Raw genomic sequence first — 16,866 nt, forward strand, 5'->3', positions numbered from 1 at the left:
TGCATGCTTTTTGCCGATGATATCGTCCTTATGGGAGAGTCAAGGGAAGACCTAAATAAGAAGTTGGAGTTATGGAGAGAAGCTCCAGAAGTGTATGGTCTGCGCATAAGCCGTAGCAAGACGGAATATATGGAATGTAAGTTCAGTCTGAGAAGGGAAAACTCCAATATAGAGGTGAAAATTGGAGAGAACATCCTACGAAAAGTTAAAAGTTTTAAGTATCTTGGGTGCATCAACAGGATAATGGAGAGATTGAACATGATGTAAATCATAGGATCCAAGCAGGTTGGTCAAAATGGCGGAGTGCATCTGGTTTTATATGCGACAAAAAAGTGTCTTTAAAACTTAAAGGTAAATTCTATCACCGCTATAAGACCGGCTATGCTGTATGGTACGGAGTGTTGGGCGGCTAAAGGGGAGCACGAACATAAGCTGAGTGTGGCAGAGATGAAGATGTTGAGATGGATGAGTGGTCATACGCGATTGGATAAAATAAGGAATGAGGATATAAGGGAGAGAGTTGGAGTAGCACCCATTGTGGAAAATATGGTTGAATCGCGTCTTAGGTGGTTTGGACATGTGAGAAGAAGACCGATAGAACATCCAGTCAGGAGGGTGGATGAGATGGAAGATGGACAAAGGGCGAAAAGCAGAGGAAGACCTAAGAAGACCATCCATGAGGTGGTCAAACGAGATCTACATGTAAACGGTCTCTCTGTAGACATGATACATGACAGAGCACAATGACGTCGTTTGATTTATGTAGCCGACCCCACTTAGTGGGACAATGCTTTGTTGTTGTTTGTTTATTTGTTACACAAATGTTATATAAGTGACTTATATGACTTGTATGCCAAAAGAAGTTGCATGCGTAACAATACTCTATTTTAATAGAGAATCAATTTTGCATGGCAAGTGTGAATCGCATTAGCTATATAATGAAAGCAAGCGTGGCATATAGTACAGACAACAATCATGCATGGCACATGGTGATTAAAATTTATTGAGGATTAGATTATCTAACTAAAAATATTTTAGAGATTGATTTGAAATATTAAAATTTAGTAAAAAAAGTGTTTAGCTCACACGCGTGACGCGTGTATATATAAAACGTTATCATCGTGAAAATAACATTTATTAACGCCAATTATTGTATAATAATTTGGCCCTACCAAATCTTATACAGTACCTAACCCACGTGATAAATGAATAAATTAGAAAAAAAAAGGTTAATTGTGCCCTACCAAATCTTATACAGTTATACACTGCAAAATGTATCTATAAAAATTTAGGTTTCAATATTTCTCTTAAGATCACAAATAACAAAAAAACAAAAGAAAAGAAAAGGAAATATAACAACATATAACTTGGTGTTGTACATCGAAATTATTTTGAGATTCAAATAACATCAATGACCTTTTTGAAATTGACAAAAGTATATAACATTAGTCTTTGTGATTTCAGTATACCGACATGACTTATTGAGATAGACCATTAATAATACGTATTATGACAAATGACATAATAATGTGAACGGAAAAAAATTGTAGTTCAAAAAATAGACGCAGGGAGACACTTCCACAGTTCCACCCTGTTCCCGCTGCCTCGAACTATTGACATCCCAATTCGCGTGCTTGATACAATTATGTCTGAATTAACTGTCCCTAAAATGGTTCAGAAATATCGGTTGCATAGGTTGCTGTCTCCATTTACAGCCTCTATTATATCTTATGGAATGTGGTTTGGGAGAAGTCATGTGTATGAAGCATTAAATGCTGCTAACTACGTGGGTAAAGATACATAGTTTACAATGTATAGAGTGCATATAGATACACATAACTGCTATTCTACTAAAACTTTGGCCTTCTCCATGTCTGCATTACCTTCGTTTTCATTTAAGGCTTCTTTTATCTGTTTTTCAATGTCAGCCTTTTTTTGTAGGAGTGTTTCTATCTTCTCATTAATCTTCCCAAGCTTTTGTTTCAGCTTGGTGACATCGTTGGACCTGTCCTTTCCAATAGGCTTTCTCTTCTTTCCCCCTTTAACCTTCTCTTCTTTTTCCTCCTTCTCCTTCACTTGGTTCACATCATCTTTCTGTTGTTCTGCTTCCTCTTCTCCCTCAATTTTTGGTTTCATCTCTCTCTTCTTTATTGACTTCTCATCTTTCTCATCATCCTTATGCTCCTTTTCTTTTTCCTTCTTTTTCTTCTTCTGTTCTACAACAACTTCTTTAGTTTTTTCTTTGTCCTCCTCTAGCTTGATTTTCTCATTCTTGTCCTTCTTTTCGTTTTTCTTCTCCTCCTTCTTGTCCTTCTTATCTTTCTTCTCATCACCATATTCTCCTCCCTCCTCTTTCTCCTTGTTCTTCTCTTCAATTTCTACATCATCCTCCTTCTTTTCCTTTTTCTTCTTCTCATCCTTCTTTTTCATCTTCTCTTTACCATCCTCTCCTTTGTCTCCTTTTTCCTTGTCCTTTGTTTCATTTTCAACATCCTTCTCCTTCTTTTCCTTTTTCTTCTTCTCTTCCTTTTTCTTCTTCTCCTTACCATCCTTGTCCTTGATGTCTTCATTTTTTTCCTTAAGATCTATTTTGCCCGCCTTGCTCTTCTTTTCCTTCTTATCATCACCTTCCTCGCCATCATTTTCTTTCCCTTTCACCTTCTCATCGCCACTTTTACCACCTTTTTCTTTCGTTTCCTTCTTCTTCTTTTGCAGTTCCTCCTCATCCTTTTTCTCTTTCGATTTGTTCTTCAGCTCCAGTTCTACCTTAGTCTTGTCCTTTTTCTCTTTGGATTTGTTCTTCAGCTCCAATTCTACCTCGGTCTTGTCCTCCTTCACATCACCCGGGTTTTTATCGTCAATCTTGATTTTCAGGGACACTTTAGATTTGTCTTCCATATCTATAAAAACTGATGATGTAAAAAATCTTTGACTGAATCTGACAATCCAAAAATCAAAGTAGTAAGAAGTATGAATTTCACCTTCCCCTAAGAAATTCACCGATATTTACTATCTAAACATTCAAGCAACTCTATACTAATGAGATAACAGAAAAGCCTCGTAGCAAACAAGTATTATCATGCCAAAAACACACACAAATGTGAATGGAAAAAATTGGTTTATCTATCATTTTAGTTTTGTTATATTACTCAGCTTCATTGTCATTGTGTATGCTTCTTAAATTGCTACTTTGTCTTTCACCACCAATATAGTGCATCATTTCAACAATATGGATCCAATTCAAATAATTCAATTTAACTAAAACTAAAAATGCAGCTCAGCATACAAGGAAGAGGGAACTAAGAAGCATCAAATGGAAAAGAAACTATAGTAGAAAGCAGAGTTTGGAAACTCAAATAGAATGTCAAATACAGAGTTTTTCAAAAGTTATTTACATAAAACAACCAAAATAGAGCATCTGTTCCAAAGGATGCCAACCACTATGGGAAGGGTCATACTTGAGACAATAAAAAGAAATAAGGGATAAGTGCACTTTTTACACTTAATGTTTTTGAATTATTTCAATTTTACCCCAACTGTTTCTAAATTACAATGAAATTGAAACTGTCTAGAAACATCAAAGGTAAAATTGCAACAATAATTAAAAGTAAGAAGGATTGGAAATGCTATCTCAGTCATCATATATTCATATGGCTACATTAGATTTTGTCTTTGAGATGGAAATACAGGGATACAGAAACAATCACGGATATTTTCACTATCTATGTATAGATAAGAATCCAAACCCAGCCTTTATAGCCTATTCCACTCGTACCAAAAGATTTTTTAGTTTAACGCTACTGAAGTGGATTTGGAAATCAATTCCTCTAATCTAATTCAAACCGAAGCCTCAGAATTTCACACAACCTGTGACAGCCAGCAGAAACTTCTTTGGGTCCAGTTTGACATAGAGGATGAAATTGCGGTGAAAAGCTGATGAATTAGGATTAATAGAAACTCATCTTTTAACATTTTATTGCTGTTTCCAACCCTATACCAAAACAATTCATGAAATAAACTATGCAGTAAAGAAATATAAAACAAAATAAAATAAATTTCAGCTGCAACGATCATTTACATGAAGAACCCTAGTCCATCCAAAATCAATGCAAAACACGAACCAAATCAAATAAAACATACTGCATATATATTATCGATATAACACATAGTTTCAATAATTCAATTTCTGATGTCACGAAAAAATAACATTAGCAGACTATCACAATTCCAAATAAAAAATTAAAAAAAGCGATCAGTGAGTTGAATACAATCCAGGCAGCGATGGAGACAAATCAAAGATACAGAAAAGCAGATTTGTGAAAATCAAGAGATTACGGAGAGAAATACGGTACCTGAAGAGAGGAGAAAGTAGGTTAAGAGCAGAGTATAGAAGTGAAAGTTGGACTTTGCCTTGAAACAAACGGTAGCTTCGTAGTTTCTGGAGTTTTGTGGTGAGTCGCTATTGCGGACCTCACTTGACACGAAATTAGAATTTTTTTTTTTTAACGTTTTCATCACGTCCGAATTTAATTTTTAAAAGAAACATTTTATCCTTTATCCTAAAAATTAATCGCAAAATCAATTATAAAAATTATATATTACTTTGATGTATATTTGTTTCAAGTTTAAAGTAAAAGATAGAAATATAAAATAAAAATGTGTAAAATAACAATTAGGTATTTTAAGATTATGATAGACACGTTATGTTAAGTGTTTTTATTTATTCATTACGTAAAATTTAACCGTCATTCTTATATGTATAATTAGTTATGACGTATCTATTTATGAAAATTTTTAAGTAGATAATAATTTTTAGAATAAAATTTTACCTATTTTTTTTGTGACTTAAAACTTCTGTTTTGATAATATTATAATAAATAGAAAAATGCTAATACAAGTTATATAAAAATTCAAAAAATAATAATATTTTATTATCTAAAATTATATTTTTTTCATGTTCATCTAAGCAACAAAATATCTACCATTATAAATAACAAAATTTATATACATATATTTACGATCGCGAAAAATTCAATTTGTAATTTTTTTTCTTCAACAACTAAATAATCTAAAATCAAATTTTTTAAGAATCTAAGAATGTCATCTTTTAATGCTAAAAAAAATCAAACAAAGTCAAAATAATAAAAATATAATTTTTATTCAAAATTAATGAAAAGAAAATAGATAAAAAAAAAGAAACAAAATTGGTAGTACGTAAAAGTAATAGTGATGCATGGATGTGGTGCAGGCGTAGGGGTTTCTATTTTGATAAATTTAATTATTTATTATTTTGCTTGATTGAAAGTTGATGATCTGTGGCGGAAGCATGTTGTGTGTGTGTCCGCATTGGTTGGTGATTCCGTTTCCAAAGCTTGCATTGTTACTCCGTATGATGACAACGAAGAAACGAAGGAAATAAAAGTAACAGAAACCTAACCATTTTCCTTATCTCCGTGCCTCTGGCTCTGGGTTTGCACTTGGCGTATGGCCTGGTTTTTTCTTAACCAGGTCGTCCTTCCCAGCTCCCAATCTTCCTCTCCTTGCGTTCCATTCCGCCATTGACATTCTTCAACTTTAATTTCTTCCACAATGAACGATCTTCTAACGGTATTTAATCCTCTTTCACGTAATAATCTTGATTCATATTTCTTGTCTAATTTGTGTTCATCCAGATCCAGTTTTGTTTGAGGGTTTTGTATTAGGCATTGTAGATTTTGGATGTATTTGTTGTCTAATTGATATTTATAAAATATTGCATCTATTGTGACGTTTTTGTAGATTTTGGATGTATTTCAATTGTTTTTTTCCTTTCTTTTGTTTTGGTACTATAGAGAGTTGACTATAAAATATTTCCTATTGCAACGTTTTAGCTTGGAGTGTTATTTTGCACACTTTGAATTCTACATGCATCATAGATCAGCTTATTCTTCAATCCTATGCAGAGCAAGAGCTAATAGAATAGCAGTAATGTCTGTGAATATTTTACTTAGGAATTAGAACGTGTAGATGGCATATGCAACATTAAGGTGAAACTATATTTATTAACTTGATGACCTTTTTTCTTTAGGAATCATTTGAGATCCCACGTGGCCAAGGTCGTGGTGGTGTAGACATTGAGTTAGGAGCATATGGAATGAACTCAGGAGAACTGGGCTTGAATCTTTTCTTCAAAAAGGTGTTTGTTCTTAATCCTTATACTTATGTTGAACACCATTAATAAACTTTTCTTTCTTTTTTCCCCCTCAATTTTGTAAAATTAGAGAATGACTTTAAAATCCATGTTCAATCATCTTGTCATCTCATGGAATGTATGGATTTCTCCCTTGTCTTGTAGATTCAAGAGCTCGATAAACAATATGCTAAGCTGGATATGCTTTTGAGAAGGCTCCAGGTAAGCTGTCTCACCCTTAAACACACCTGTAACAAAAAATTTACATTGATAATGAATCAGTTTTGTTGTGTTTATGATGAACACTAAGATATCAGATATACTTGTACTAGTGTCTTAACATAAATATGATAAATACAGAAGCGGTCAATCCAGGTAAAATATCGATATTAAGGGTTATACAACCATATAAATACTTTTCTTCTTGAATTTCTCCTTCTTGACGTACACTAGCACAGTTAGAACTTGGAAGGGTCACCAAAAGAACCATTAGAGAGATGGCGTATATCCTAAGGACTGAAGCAGTTTCTCTTGTAGAATTCAAAGTCTTTGGCTTGAGAGGGAAAAAAAAAACTAGAATTTTTAAAGGGATTTCTTCCTCTTTTTTAACTTCTTAGCTTTAGTATACAGTTCTGTAAATGGTCTTATTAGAGGTGTTTTGTTGATAGATATATTACAGAGATTGGCCTGCCTTGTTAGGTGGGTTGATCTCATAGGGATGACACATTTCTGTTTCTTCTTGTAAGGACACCATATTCTTTACGTACTTCATTCATTTTTTTTTTCTGATTCTCTTCATGAAAGTTGTTCCTGATAAGAATTGATGAAAAAACCACCCAAATTCATATATCTCATCTTATAAGTACTTTTAGTTCTCTAAAATTAGCAAGTACGGACTTTGTCAGAGAGTGAAAAGTGTTTGTTTGCAATTGATAGACAGCTTGCATGTCAAGAGTGAGGGAGAAACATAGGAGAAAGAAATGTTGCCATTCGAAAACCATTTATGAAGGACAAAGAAGGAGAAGATTCTAGCTTGAATGCAGTTGAAATAAGCCTTGAATTATTGCTCTATTTAGTCAGATTTTTAACAAGTTAATTGACGAAATAGAAAGTGGAATAAATAATTTGCTTTTGCTCCAACTTCAGAATTTTCAAATTGGTAAGAGTAGAGCACTCTGTATGTATGACTTGTTTAGGAAAATTTTCTATTAAGTGTTGTGCACTTGTGCTTGCTTGTTTCTGTACTTTATCTAGTAAAAACTGCTTGCAATTTTTTCATCATTTTGCTCAAAACTTGCTTACAGGAAGCCCATGACGAGTCAAGATCTGTGACCAAGGCTCCTGCCATGAAGGGTTAGTATAATTCCGGTCTGTTTTCTTAGTTTCTTCCTATACAATTCTTTTGCATGTTTTATTTCATGTGCTTCTTTTGAGCTAAAGATTGAATTTAGTTTCATTATCATAAATGTAAATTCCATAGTGAATAAATAAATGAACAATAAGCATGCTAATGCTTATTAATCCACTTTTCTTTTTATTTATATTATAGTTTGAGACTAATAAATTATAAAAAGTTATCATTTAAAATTATGAAACTCTTTTATTATCAAAACTAATTATATATCTTGTAGTGGAATGTCTAAAATGGCGTGTTTGATTGATAAGTCTTTAAAACACAGTTAAAAAAGGATGTAAAGTGAGGGTGGTCTTTTCACCTTTTTATTAGATTTGTTGGGATGTGTATATGAAGTTCATTGAAACTGCAAAGGGACAACTATGTTGAATGGGACAGTGAAAATCGCAAAGTTGGAACTGCATAAGAAAGTGTTGAAAAAAAAGAAACTGCTAAAGGCAGTGGGATCAAAGTTGGATAAGTTGAGAAAATGATGTGCTACGGAAGCAATGATTGCAGATGTTTGATACCACGTTAACTTCAGCCAGAGGATACATTTGAATATTGGTGTTTGGAAGTTTAAGATTGACTTCACAAGTACTAGACTAATTAATTCTGTTCGATCCACACATCCTTTGCAGCTATTAAAGAGAGAATGGAGAAAGATGTTGATGAAGTTAAAAAAACTGGATATTACATAAAGACAAAAATTGAAGAACTGGACAAAGAGGTGAGATCTCTAATACATGTTTGTCAAGTTGCATTTGGATTTTGTCTCCAAGACTAAAATACAGAGACAGATATGGATATTTCCTGATCCTATTTTTCAAGAAGTAAAGAAAATGCAAGAATTTTCTTTCTGGGACAACTTTTTTGTCTGTCACAGCAACCTGATGAGTTTCTGTGTCCACTGTCTTTGTATTTCTATCTCAGTGACAGTATCCAAATGTAGCCACTAAAGTTTGAATAAAGACGTAGATTCTTGTTATACAGTCCCTTTTCTCCTCCCTTAACACCACTTAGTCCATTTTCTGTTGCAGAATTTGGCAAATAGGCAGAAACCTGGATGTGGAAAAGGATCAGGTGTTGACCGATCACGAACAGCAACAACTATGTTAGTGCTTTTCCAACTCTCTAGTTATTATTATTATTATTGTGTGATATAAATGCCTTACTGGTTTGAATTTCAGATTAGTGATATAAATGCCTTACTGGTTTGAATTTCAAATTATAGTATAGTGTAATTTTTTCTCTTTTCTTTCTCAAGTTTTCAAATATTGAAGTCACAAGTTCTGCCACTGCATTAGAATTTTTTTAGATTCTGAAAGGTGAAAAATGTCTCAGTATACAAATCTACAAAGAACATTGCATATCATATTCTTCAATCTCCAAGGATGTTGACATTGTTGCTATTATATTCCAGAAATCCAATTTGTAACACAGTATATTTGAGGGCCCATAAGAAATGAGGAAAAATTGAAAAGCCTTGCTTCTCTTAGCCTGATTTTCTCTTTGCAGACAGTGAAATCTACCTATAATATTGGATCACAAACAAGGATTACACAGAAGTATTATATTGTAATTGTTATTTGCTTAATGTTTGACCAATGTTATATGCACCTGATTTTTTGTATTAAATTTTTTTGCAGTAACTTGAAAAAGAAACTGAAGGACAAGATGGCTGAATTTCAGGTTGGTTTGTCTAAACTTGTCTCTTTTGTTTTAGAATGTGTTTAGTTCTTTCATATAGTGTGTTTAACTCGTGCAGATGTATACTATATGTAAAATACATATAAGAAAATATTATGTCGTAATTCTTTGTGAGATTTTGTTTAATTGTTATATAAGTTATCAGGGAATTATAGAAGTTAAACCACAAGTTTTATGATTTTTGAACACATGGAATTTATTTTCTCAATTTTATTTTTCTATATAATGAAAGCTGGGTTATATCTAATTTTTTCAAATCTTTGCAGACCCTTAGAGAAGCCATTCATCAAGAATACCGTGAAGTTGTTGAGAGACGTGTGTTTACAGGTTAGTTTTTTATATATATAAATCCATGCAATTTGATTCCATTGATTTTCTTTGCCGTGGAGTTAAATTTTTGGTATTCCCTGTTTTTCATGGTTGTTAGTAACGGGCACAAGAGCTGATGAGGAGGTATTTTCATTTTTCCCTGAAACTTTTTTTTTTTATAGGAAACTGTATGCCTTTGAGAAGTTTTTCTTCTAATCATTTAACAATGTACAGACAATTGACAGATTAATTGAGACTGGAGACAGTGAGCAAATCTTCCAGAAGGCAATTCAGGAACAAGGAAGAGGGCAGGTTTGTCTCATTCTGATACTTTCTCCATCTCTTCCTCTTCATTTTCCTATTTAATTTTCTAGCTTTTTTAAGTCTTAATTTAAGTCTTTTAACTCTATAAGATATATGTCATTTTTGTTTTGGTTTTGGTCTAGTAAAATTTAAAAGTTATCTATTGTTGTCTTGGCCGTTTGTTTGCTCCGTTAAATGCTAACGATTCTTAACTATCAACTTCATATAAAGACCACTGCACCTGAGTTTTCACCAAAAATTTAAGTTGTATGTCATCATTTATTGAAGTCCTATGATGGCAAGGACAAAAATATTTTACTTCTAAATTTTACTGAATTATAACCACGGGGACAGAAACCAAAAAGAGCATATTTTAGAGTCCAAAAGTTTATTTAAGCCAACTTTCTATCATGAATATCTTATACTCTCCCATAACTTTCATCATATGCACTTTTTCAAATCCTATTTCTGGAATGAGTAAGGAGCATTGTTGATGTTCCTTGCTTCTTGGTCATTGGTAAATAGGCTGAGGACAATGAATCTTAAGAATTTACCTTCTTTTAGTTTGTGCCTCTCAAACTTCTATGTTCTCTATGTAGATAATGGACACACTAGCAGAAATTCATGAGCGGCATGAAGCAGCTAGAGACGTCGAGAAGAAGCTTGTTGAATTACAACAGGTAATTTGTTTCAAATAATCTGCATCAACTACAATGTGATAGTATCCTACTAGGTCAGATTAGCTACATGTATCAAATGATGATATCCTGTACACAGTGGCGAGGAATTAATAGTAGTTACTTTTTTTTTCCTCCCAAGATAGACTAGTGGTTACTTTTTTCACCATGATGTTGTGGTAGTAAACTAGTAATTACCTTTTGATTTCTATATCTATTCTGTTTAAATATAGGTACAGATTTTTAACACTTCATCACCCTACAGTCTTTCACTAGGGCATATCAGTAACCATTACAAAGTACAGACTAGTATGGAGTTAAAAAATGTGTGCAATGAAGATATTTAATGTGTATAAACTAGTATGGAGCTTTTATAGAATAGTGTAAATAAAACTGATCCATAGAAAAGAAAGATTAGATATACATTGCACTGCTACATCTGTAGGACTAGGAAGTTAAAGATGCAGTTAGAAACCTTGCGAAAATTATTGTAATTTATTTTCTTTTGTCTGAGAAATGTATTTACATGTCTTGGCAGATTTTTATGGATATGGCAGTATTAGTCGATGCACAAGGTGACATGCTTAACAACATAGAAACACAGGTATTTGGATCACTCCATAATACAAAGCTGTTGGATTGTGTTTGGGTTCTGTCTCCGAAGAGAAATATGGAGACAGAAATAGAGACACAATTTTCTTTCCTAGAGACAGAAAATTTCTATATTTTCTATATTTTCCAATGAATATTTGTTTGTATTTTCTGTTGAATCAGGTTTTAAATGCAGTAGATCACGTGCAACAGGGCAATACAGCCCTCCATAAGGCAAAGAAAATTCAAAGGAAATCTAGAAAATGGATGTGCATTGCACTCATAATATTTCTTGTCATTCTTATAATCCTCCTTACCAGTGTCATCAAACCATGGCTTGCCAAAAAGCAGGGTGTTTAATTACTGATTCTTGATCCATATGCCTGTGTTTGGTCTGTGTCCTCGCTGCTTTTTCATATTCTTTCATTCTTTTCCTTTTTCTTTTCGTTTAAAATATGCACACATTTTAGAGTAAATAGTCAAACTAGTTCTTCAAATTTCACTCATTAGTCAAATTAGTCTCCCAAATTTATCAACATAAGCTATGTTTGTCTTTGCATAGAGTATTCGGAGGATGAACATAATTAACGTTAATTAATTTGGAGGATCAATATGATTTAGTTAAAATTTGGAGATTAATTTAACTAATGAGTGAAATTTGAAGCATCAATTTAACCAAACACAGTATATATATGTGTCTCTGTTTCTATTGTGTCTGTTCCTATCTCCATTGTCTTTGTGTTTGTGACTCTAATGTCTTTGTGCTCTGTTCCTTTTGTCCTAGGAAATGAACCAATTCGTATCCCATCATTCTCCTTTGTCACTTCCTTGTTCAGCTTTTGCTTGTTTTTATACCTTTCTCAGTGTTGAATTCACTTCAATGAATCCTGCATCAATATATAGAAAATTCAGTTGACTTGTGTTCTAATTTCTGACTTTGGTGGACAAATTGGGCTAAAAAGCTCAAAAAGTGTATACGAGTTTCTACTTGAAGAAAACACATTGCTTAATAATTATTGGTGTACATTTAATTTTCTACTAAACTATCTCCGACAAAAGCTAGTGAGTTTGATCATAATTAAAGTGAAAGTTGATTCGTTGAAACAGGTTTGCTCATATTTTATATTTTAATGATATAGTTATAATGGTTAAAAGGTTTAAAAAATCATTGTAAATACAAAATACATAACTATAATAATTTCCAAAAGATAAATTTTTAACTTGTACATAATTTATTTACAAGTTGTAATATTAATTGCAGTACAAATTCGATTACAAGTTACTATTGTAGATAATAATGGTGAAAAAATCAGGTTATTAAGGTTAAGAGTGCGTTTACTTTCTATTAAAAGAATAAGTGTATAAGAATATTTTATATAATTGAAAACAAAAGTTGAAAATTAATTGTTCTTATAAAATTTTTACAAATATCCAAGTACATGAGAAGAATGATATTTTTAGTTAAAAAACTCACTTTTAATCATCCTCCTCCTCCTCCTTCCCCCCAAAAAAAAAAGAAAAAAGAAGCAATTGTACCTGAGATACAGATAGATCATAGATGCATGTTAAGGATCATTGTGCAGCCTCCAACTGGAAGTCATTCAGGCATTTGTCATAATCCTTTCGAGTTTCAACTGCGGAGAAGAAGGACAGACACTAGCTTCTTGCTTTGGTTTTGTCTTACTAGGTTGTGATCTTTGCCTTAGATTCTTTTTTCTTTTTGTCTTTTCCCCAAAAGAGAAAATATTTACAAAAAGGAAAAGTATAAATAAACAATGAAAATATTAAATAATGTGAATAATAGATATATCGGATGTTCAATTTACTAGGTGTGCAGATTGTTATCCTAATATTAAGATTTAGATAAATAATTTGAAAGTGTAATGTGTTTTATTTTATTGGACAAATTTTAGAGTTCATTGTTTATATTGTTCACAAAAGTCATTGTCAACCTAGTAAAATTCAGTAGAATAAAATTGAGAACAATGTATCAATCAATAATACATGTGTGGAATTTTTATTTTGTATTTTTTTATGTATTACGAACTTAAAAAAAATGAAAAAGAACAACCACCAAATTTTGTACCCAACAATAAGGTTCATACAAATGTAAACAACTAAACATCAGTTTAAGGTAATGATAGTATAAGGTTCTTTTACCAAATTGCTAGAACGAAATGTGTATGTAGTGCAATTACGCCTTCTAGAAAAAATTTGTAGTTACAATTAAAATTACATTAATTTAATTATGTAGTGTCCTACGTCCAAAATTAAGTCTTATCCTACAAGTCTCGAGAATTAGTGATATTAAAAATTAAATGTGTTACCAATTTGTTATTTATTTATTGGGGAAGACTAAATTTCTAGTAAAGCACATCATTTGAATTGCAATCTATCAAGAAATTAAAAAAAAAAAAATCTAAACGCCGTTTGAACTTTGAATGCAATGCCAACAAACGAGACAGGTACATACGGCGGCCATTCTTATCAAAATCGTGGAGACATTGAAGATAAAGTAAGTTAACATGTCCATATCATGCTAAAGTTTTTAATACTTCAAATTAAAGAAAAAAATACTATCAAATGACAAATTTCAATTTAAAAAAAAAAATGTTAGTTCATGTGCAATACATTAAGAGCCCACTTGTACTTCTTAAAAACCTTATCAACTTTCGTCATCATTATATATATAATTTTTCAATTAAGTTGGGTTAGTTTAGATTAGCTCACAAGTCCGTTTAAACAAGTGTTGGGATTCGAATCCTGCCTTATACATTTAGTAACCCATTGGCCAATAACAAACTCTTAAATAAAGTTTTGATCCGTGACGAATACCTGTCGAGTTAAAAGATACTATAGAAAACCAAAAAATATATATATAATTTTTCAGGTCACAAGCAACTATTTAAGGAATTAATATAAAACTTTAGGTGTATTCTGCATCCTTCAAATTCAAGACTTTCTGCATCAACCCATATTACTTCAGATTGTTCTGTTATTCTTTTAGCGAATGGAAATTGAATTCCAGCAAGCAAAGCAGTACTCAGTGAAAGATTCCAGCAAGCAAAAAGCAAGAAAAAGAAACAAGAAGAGTAGTAAGTTTGTTGGAGTGAGACAGAGAGCTTCAGGGAGATGGGTAGCTGAGATCAAAGACACAACGCACAACATCAGAATGTGGCTTGGCACTTATCAGACTGCAGAGGAAGCGGCCAGAGCCTACGACGAAGCCGCGCGTCTTCTTCGCGGCTCCGCTGCTCGGACCAACTTCATCACTCATCATTTCTCGTCGTCCTTGGATTCTCCTGTCGCTTCCCGGATTCGGAATCTTTTGAACAGCAAAAAGGGAATCAGCAGCAGTGATGAGATCATTGAGAACTCATCATCATCATCATCGCTTTCGAGTTCGAGTGAGACAATTGGTACAGAAAGCACACCAACAATTCTATCTGATGATAATGCTTATAGACCAGATTTGAGTAGTTTTGAAAGACAAGTATCAGGTTCAGGTTCAGGTTCTGGTTCACCTTATGCAATTCATGGGGTTCATGGATTCATGGATGCTTTTCAAGTTAAGGACTCTAACGAATCTCTCTGGGATCTTCCACCTTTGATGAGCTCGTTTTTCCCTTAATCATTTTTCCCAGTTTCTTTCTAGAGGTTTGTATAAGTTTAATCTTGCTAGGATTTTATTAGCATAGTTATTAGATTCGGTGCGATTTCGAATTCTATGAAACTCTTTAAAATCAAAATCTTTTTAATTGAAGTCGTCGTTGTGATGAAGAAAGTTTAAGCATTGATGTTGTCCTTGTTCTCATTCCTAATTTATAAATTGCAAAAGAAAAAGTATAGGAAACAATGATAATTGTGAATAATGTGAATAGATTAAAAGGAAAGGTAAAATTAAAATTAAAAGTCACATAATTAATTAATTATTTAATTTTAAATTTTAAAATTAAAAAAATTAAGATTAACATTTTTAAATTTAAGTATATTCATAATGTGTACAGTTATTCCTAATCTCATCATAACTTCTGATATACACAAAACTCACTGTCATCGTTCTTCGATCCTTACCTCGCATTGCTGCACCTCCAGCCGTACTGACGCCAGTGCCGCCTACGGCCAACACCGCCAAAGCCTCCTTCTGTAATGTTCAGAATAATCATTTTAATAGGTATGCAGATGGTTAATTCACTATGTATGTGGATGATTATTTTTATTAGAGGCTAAGCGATGCGATGACGGTGTGGACTAGTCAAGCAACAAAGGCTAGGAGGAGTCCGACGGCGTCGTTCGTTTTCGGTCTAGAAGCGAGGGATGCCGATGAGAATCCGACGGTGACAAGCCCATGATAATGCCGTAAGGAGGAGACACGACGCCGTTGGGAGGTTTTAGCCGAACCAGCGACAGACGAGGAAGATTGGCCGCGAGGTTGGTGTCGGACGGGGTAGAGAGTGACTCCGGTTAGGGATGGTTAGCGAAGCAGCGACTGCGCCCACGAGCTAAGCGACGAGAAGGATTTCAGTATGGGAAGAAAGCGACGTCGCACCTGGGTTGGTGACGATAGCGACCGACGATGAGGAGAGAGCAACAATGTGGGGGCTGCTTGGGTAGGGGATCGCGCTGGTAGTGTTTTGGGAGAGGGAGCATATGGTTAAAATTTTAATGAATTGGGGTATTTTTTTATTTTTTAGTGGGCTAAGAAATTAGTTCGTTATTTACATTATTTAGATTTTTCATTGTCTATTTATCGGAGTTGATTACAAAATTATTGAATTATCCTGATCCAATTCTGCTAGGTAGACAATAGAAAATATGAACAATGTGAATAATGGGATGGAAATTTAGTCCAATGCAAGTAAAAAATAAACAATACTTTTCAAATTATCCAAATTAAAAAATTCACTCAATTATTAAAAAAATTTAACCATGTCAAACCCTAATTTACCACACTAATTTATCTAAACAGTTTCTTCTCCCCAAACTCCCTGTCTCCCCACCTTCATCAATCATTCCAATTTACGGGCGTCAATCGCACCCTCATCGGCGTCAATCACACCCCTCCCCTGCGCGTCCCTCTCTTCCGCGCCGGCAGCCAACATCGCCGACAGACTCCTCCTCCCCATCGCGCGTTCGTTGTGCCCCGCGCGTCTCTCTCTCCCTTGCCAGAAGTCAACCTCGGCGTCAGTTTCAACCAGCGCGAGAAAGAAGGTCAGCTCTGTGCTCCCCCTTGACGCGCTGCTTGGCTCACCATCCACCATCACCGTGCGACACTCACCCACTCATACTTGTTACCAGACTCCTTGCATTCGTCGCTAGTTGGCACGGCAGACACCATCACCGTTGTCGCACTCTTCCCACTCGCTACTATAATAGGTTAGTTGATGTTTAGGGTTTTAATTTTTAAAAGGGTGGTCATGAAATGCATTTGGTTGAGTGAATAGATTTTGCCTCTCATGTGCACAAAACAACTACTCACGTAACACTTAAAATAACCATCCAGCTTCCTAGAAAATTGAACATCTCACATTTGTTAACTGTTTACACTTAAATCGAATCCAATAAAATAATCATTCGATTATCCATTAAAACAACCATTTGCACTAACAATAACCATCCGATTTTGTATTGGGCGGTGTCGACAGGAATCCACGGTGGCGGGAGGGGGGAGAGGGTTGCAACAACACAGGTAAAAAGCTGCGGCGGCGAGAGGA

At 33.8% G+C, this 16,866-nt stretch overlaps 3 protein-coding genes across 5 annotated transcripts; 2 read left to right on the top strand and 1 right to left on the bottom strand.

Moving 5' to 3' along the window:
• Nucleotides 1-1,367: 1,367 nt before the first annotated feature.
• Nucleotides 1,368-4,492, bottom strand: LOC112716856 (uncharacterized). Of its 2 annotated transcripts, none has more exons than XM_025768879.2 (2): nt 4,353-4,492; nt 1,368-2,938 (listed from the first exon to the last, which is right to left on the bottom strand). In XM_025768879.2, exon 2 carries the CDS (start codon nt 2,896-2,898, stop codon nt 1,843-1,845), a length of 1,056 nt encoding a protein of 351 aa, XP_025624664.1. In that variant the 5' UTR covers nt 2,899-2,938; nt 4,353-4,492; the 3' UTR covers nt 1,368-1,842. The 2 variants fall into 2 exon arrangements, with proteins under 2 accessions (XP_025624664.1, XP_025624663.1); XM_025768878.3 differs by having other exon boundaries at nt 1,368-2,900; nt 4,353-4,485.
• Nucleotides 4,493-5,388: 896 nt separating this feature from the next.
• On the top strand, nt 5,389-12,165 carry LOC112716857 (syntaxin-132). Of its 2 annotated transcripts, XM_025768883.3 has the most exons (14): nt 5,389-5,607; nt 6,068-6,175; nt 6,335-6,391; nt 7,474-7,522; nt 8,204-8,292; nt 8,603-8,676; nt 9,212-9,254; nt 9,539-9,599; nt 9,700-9,725; nt 9,816-9,893; nt 10,484-10,564; nt 11,100-11,165; nt 11,336-11,544; nt 11,937-12,165. In XM_025768883.3, exons 1-13 carry the CDS (start codon nt 5,590-5,592, stop codon nt 11,510-11,512), a joined length of 927 nt encoding a protein of 308 aa, XP_025624668.1. In that variant the 5' UTR covers nt 5,389-5,589; the 3' UTR covers nt 11,513-11,544; nt 11,937-12,165. The 2 variants fall into 2 exon arrangements, with proteins under 2 accessions (XP_025624668.1, XP_025624667.1); XM_025768882.3 differs by having other exon boundaries at nt 11,336-12,165.
• Nucleotides 12,166-14,050: 1,885 nt separating this feature from the next.
• LOC112718374 (ethylene-responsive transcription factor ERN1-like) lies at nt 14,051-14,945 on the top strand. Its single transcript, XM_025770147.3, has one exon. It carries the CDS (start codon nt 14,163-14,165, stop codon nt 14,781-14,783), a length of 621 nt encoding a protein of 206 aa, XP_025625932.1. The 5' UTR covers nt 14,051-14,162; the 3' UTR covers nt 14,784-14,945.
• Nucleotides 14,946-16,866: the final 1,921 nt, after the last annotated feature.

Source organism: Arachis hypogaea, chromosome 10, assembly GCF_003086295.3.
Source record: "Arachis hypogaea cultivar Tifrunner chromosome 10, arahy.Tifrunner.gnm2.J5K5, whole genome shotgun sequence".
In the NCBI taxonomy this organism is placed as follows: domain Eukaryota; kingdom Viridiplantae; phylum Streptophyta; class Magnoliopsida; order Fabales; family Fabaceae; genus Arachis; species Arachis hypogaea.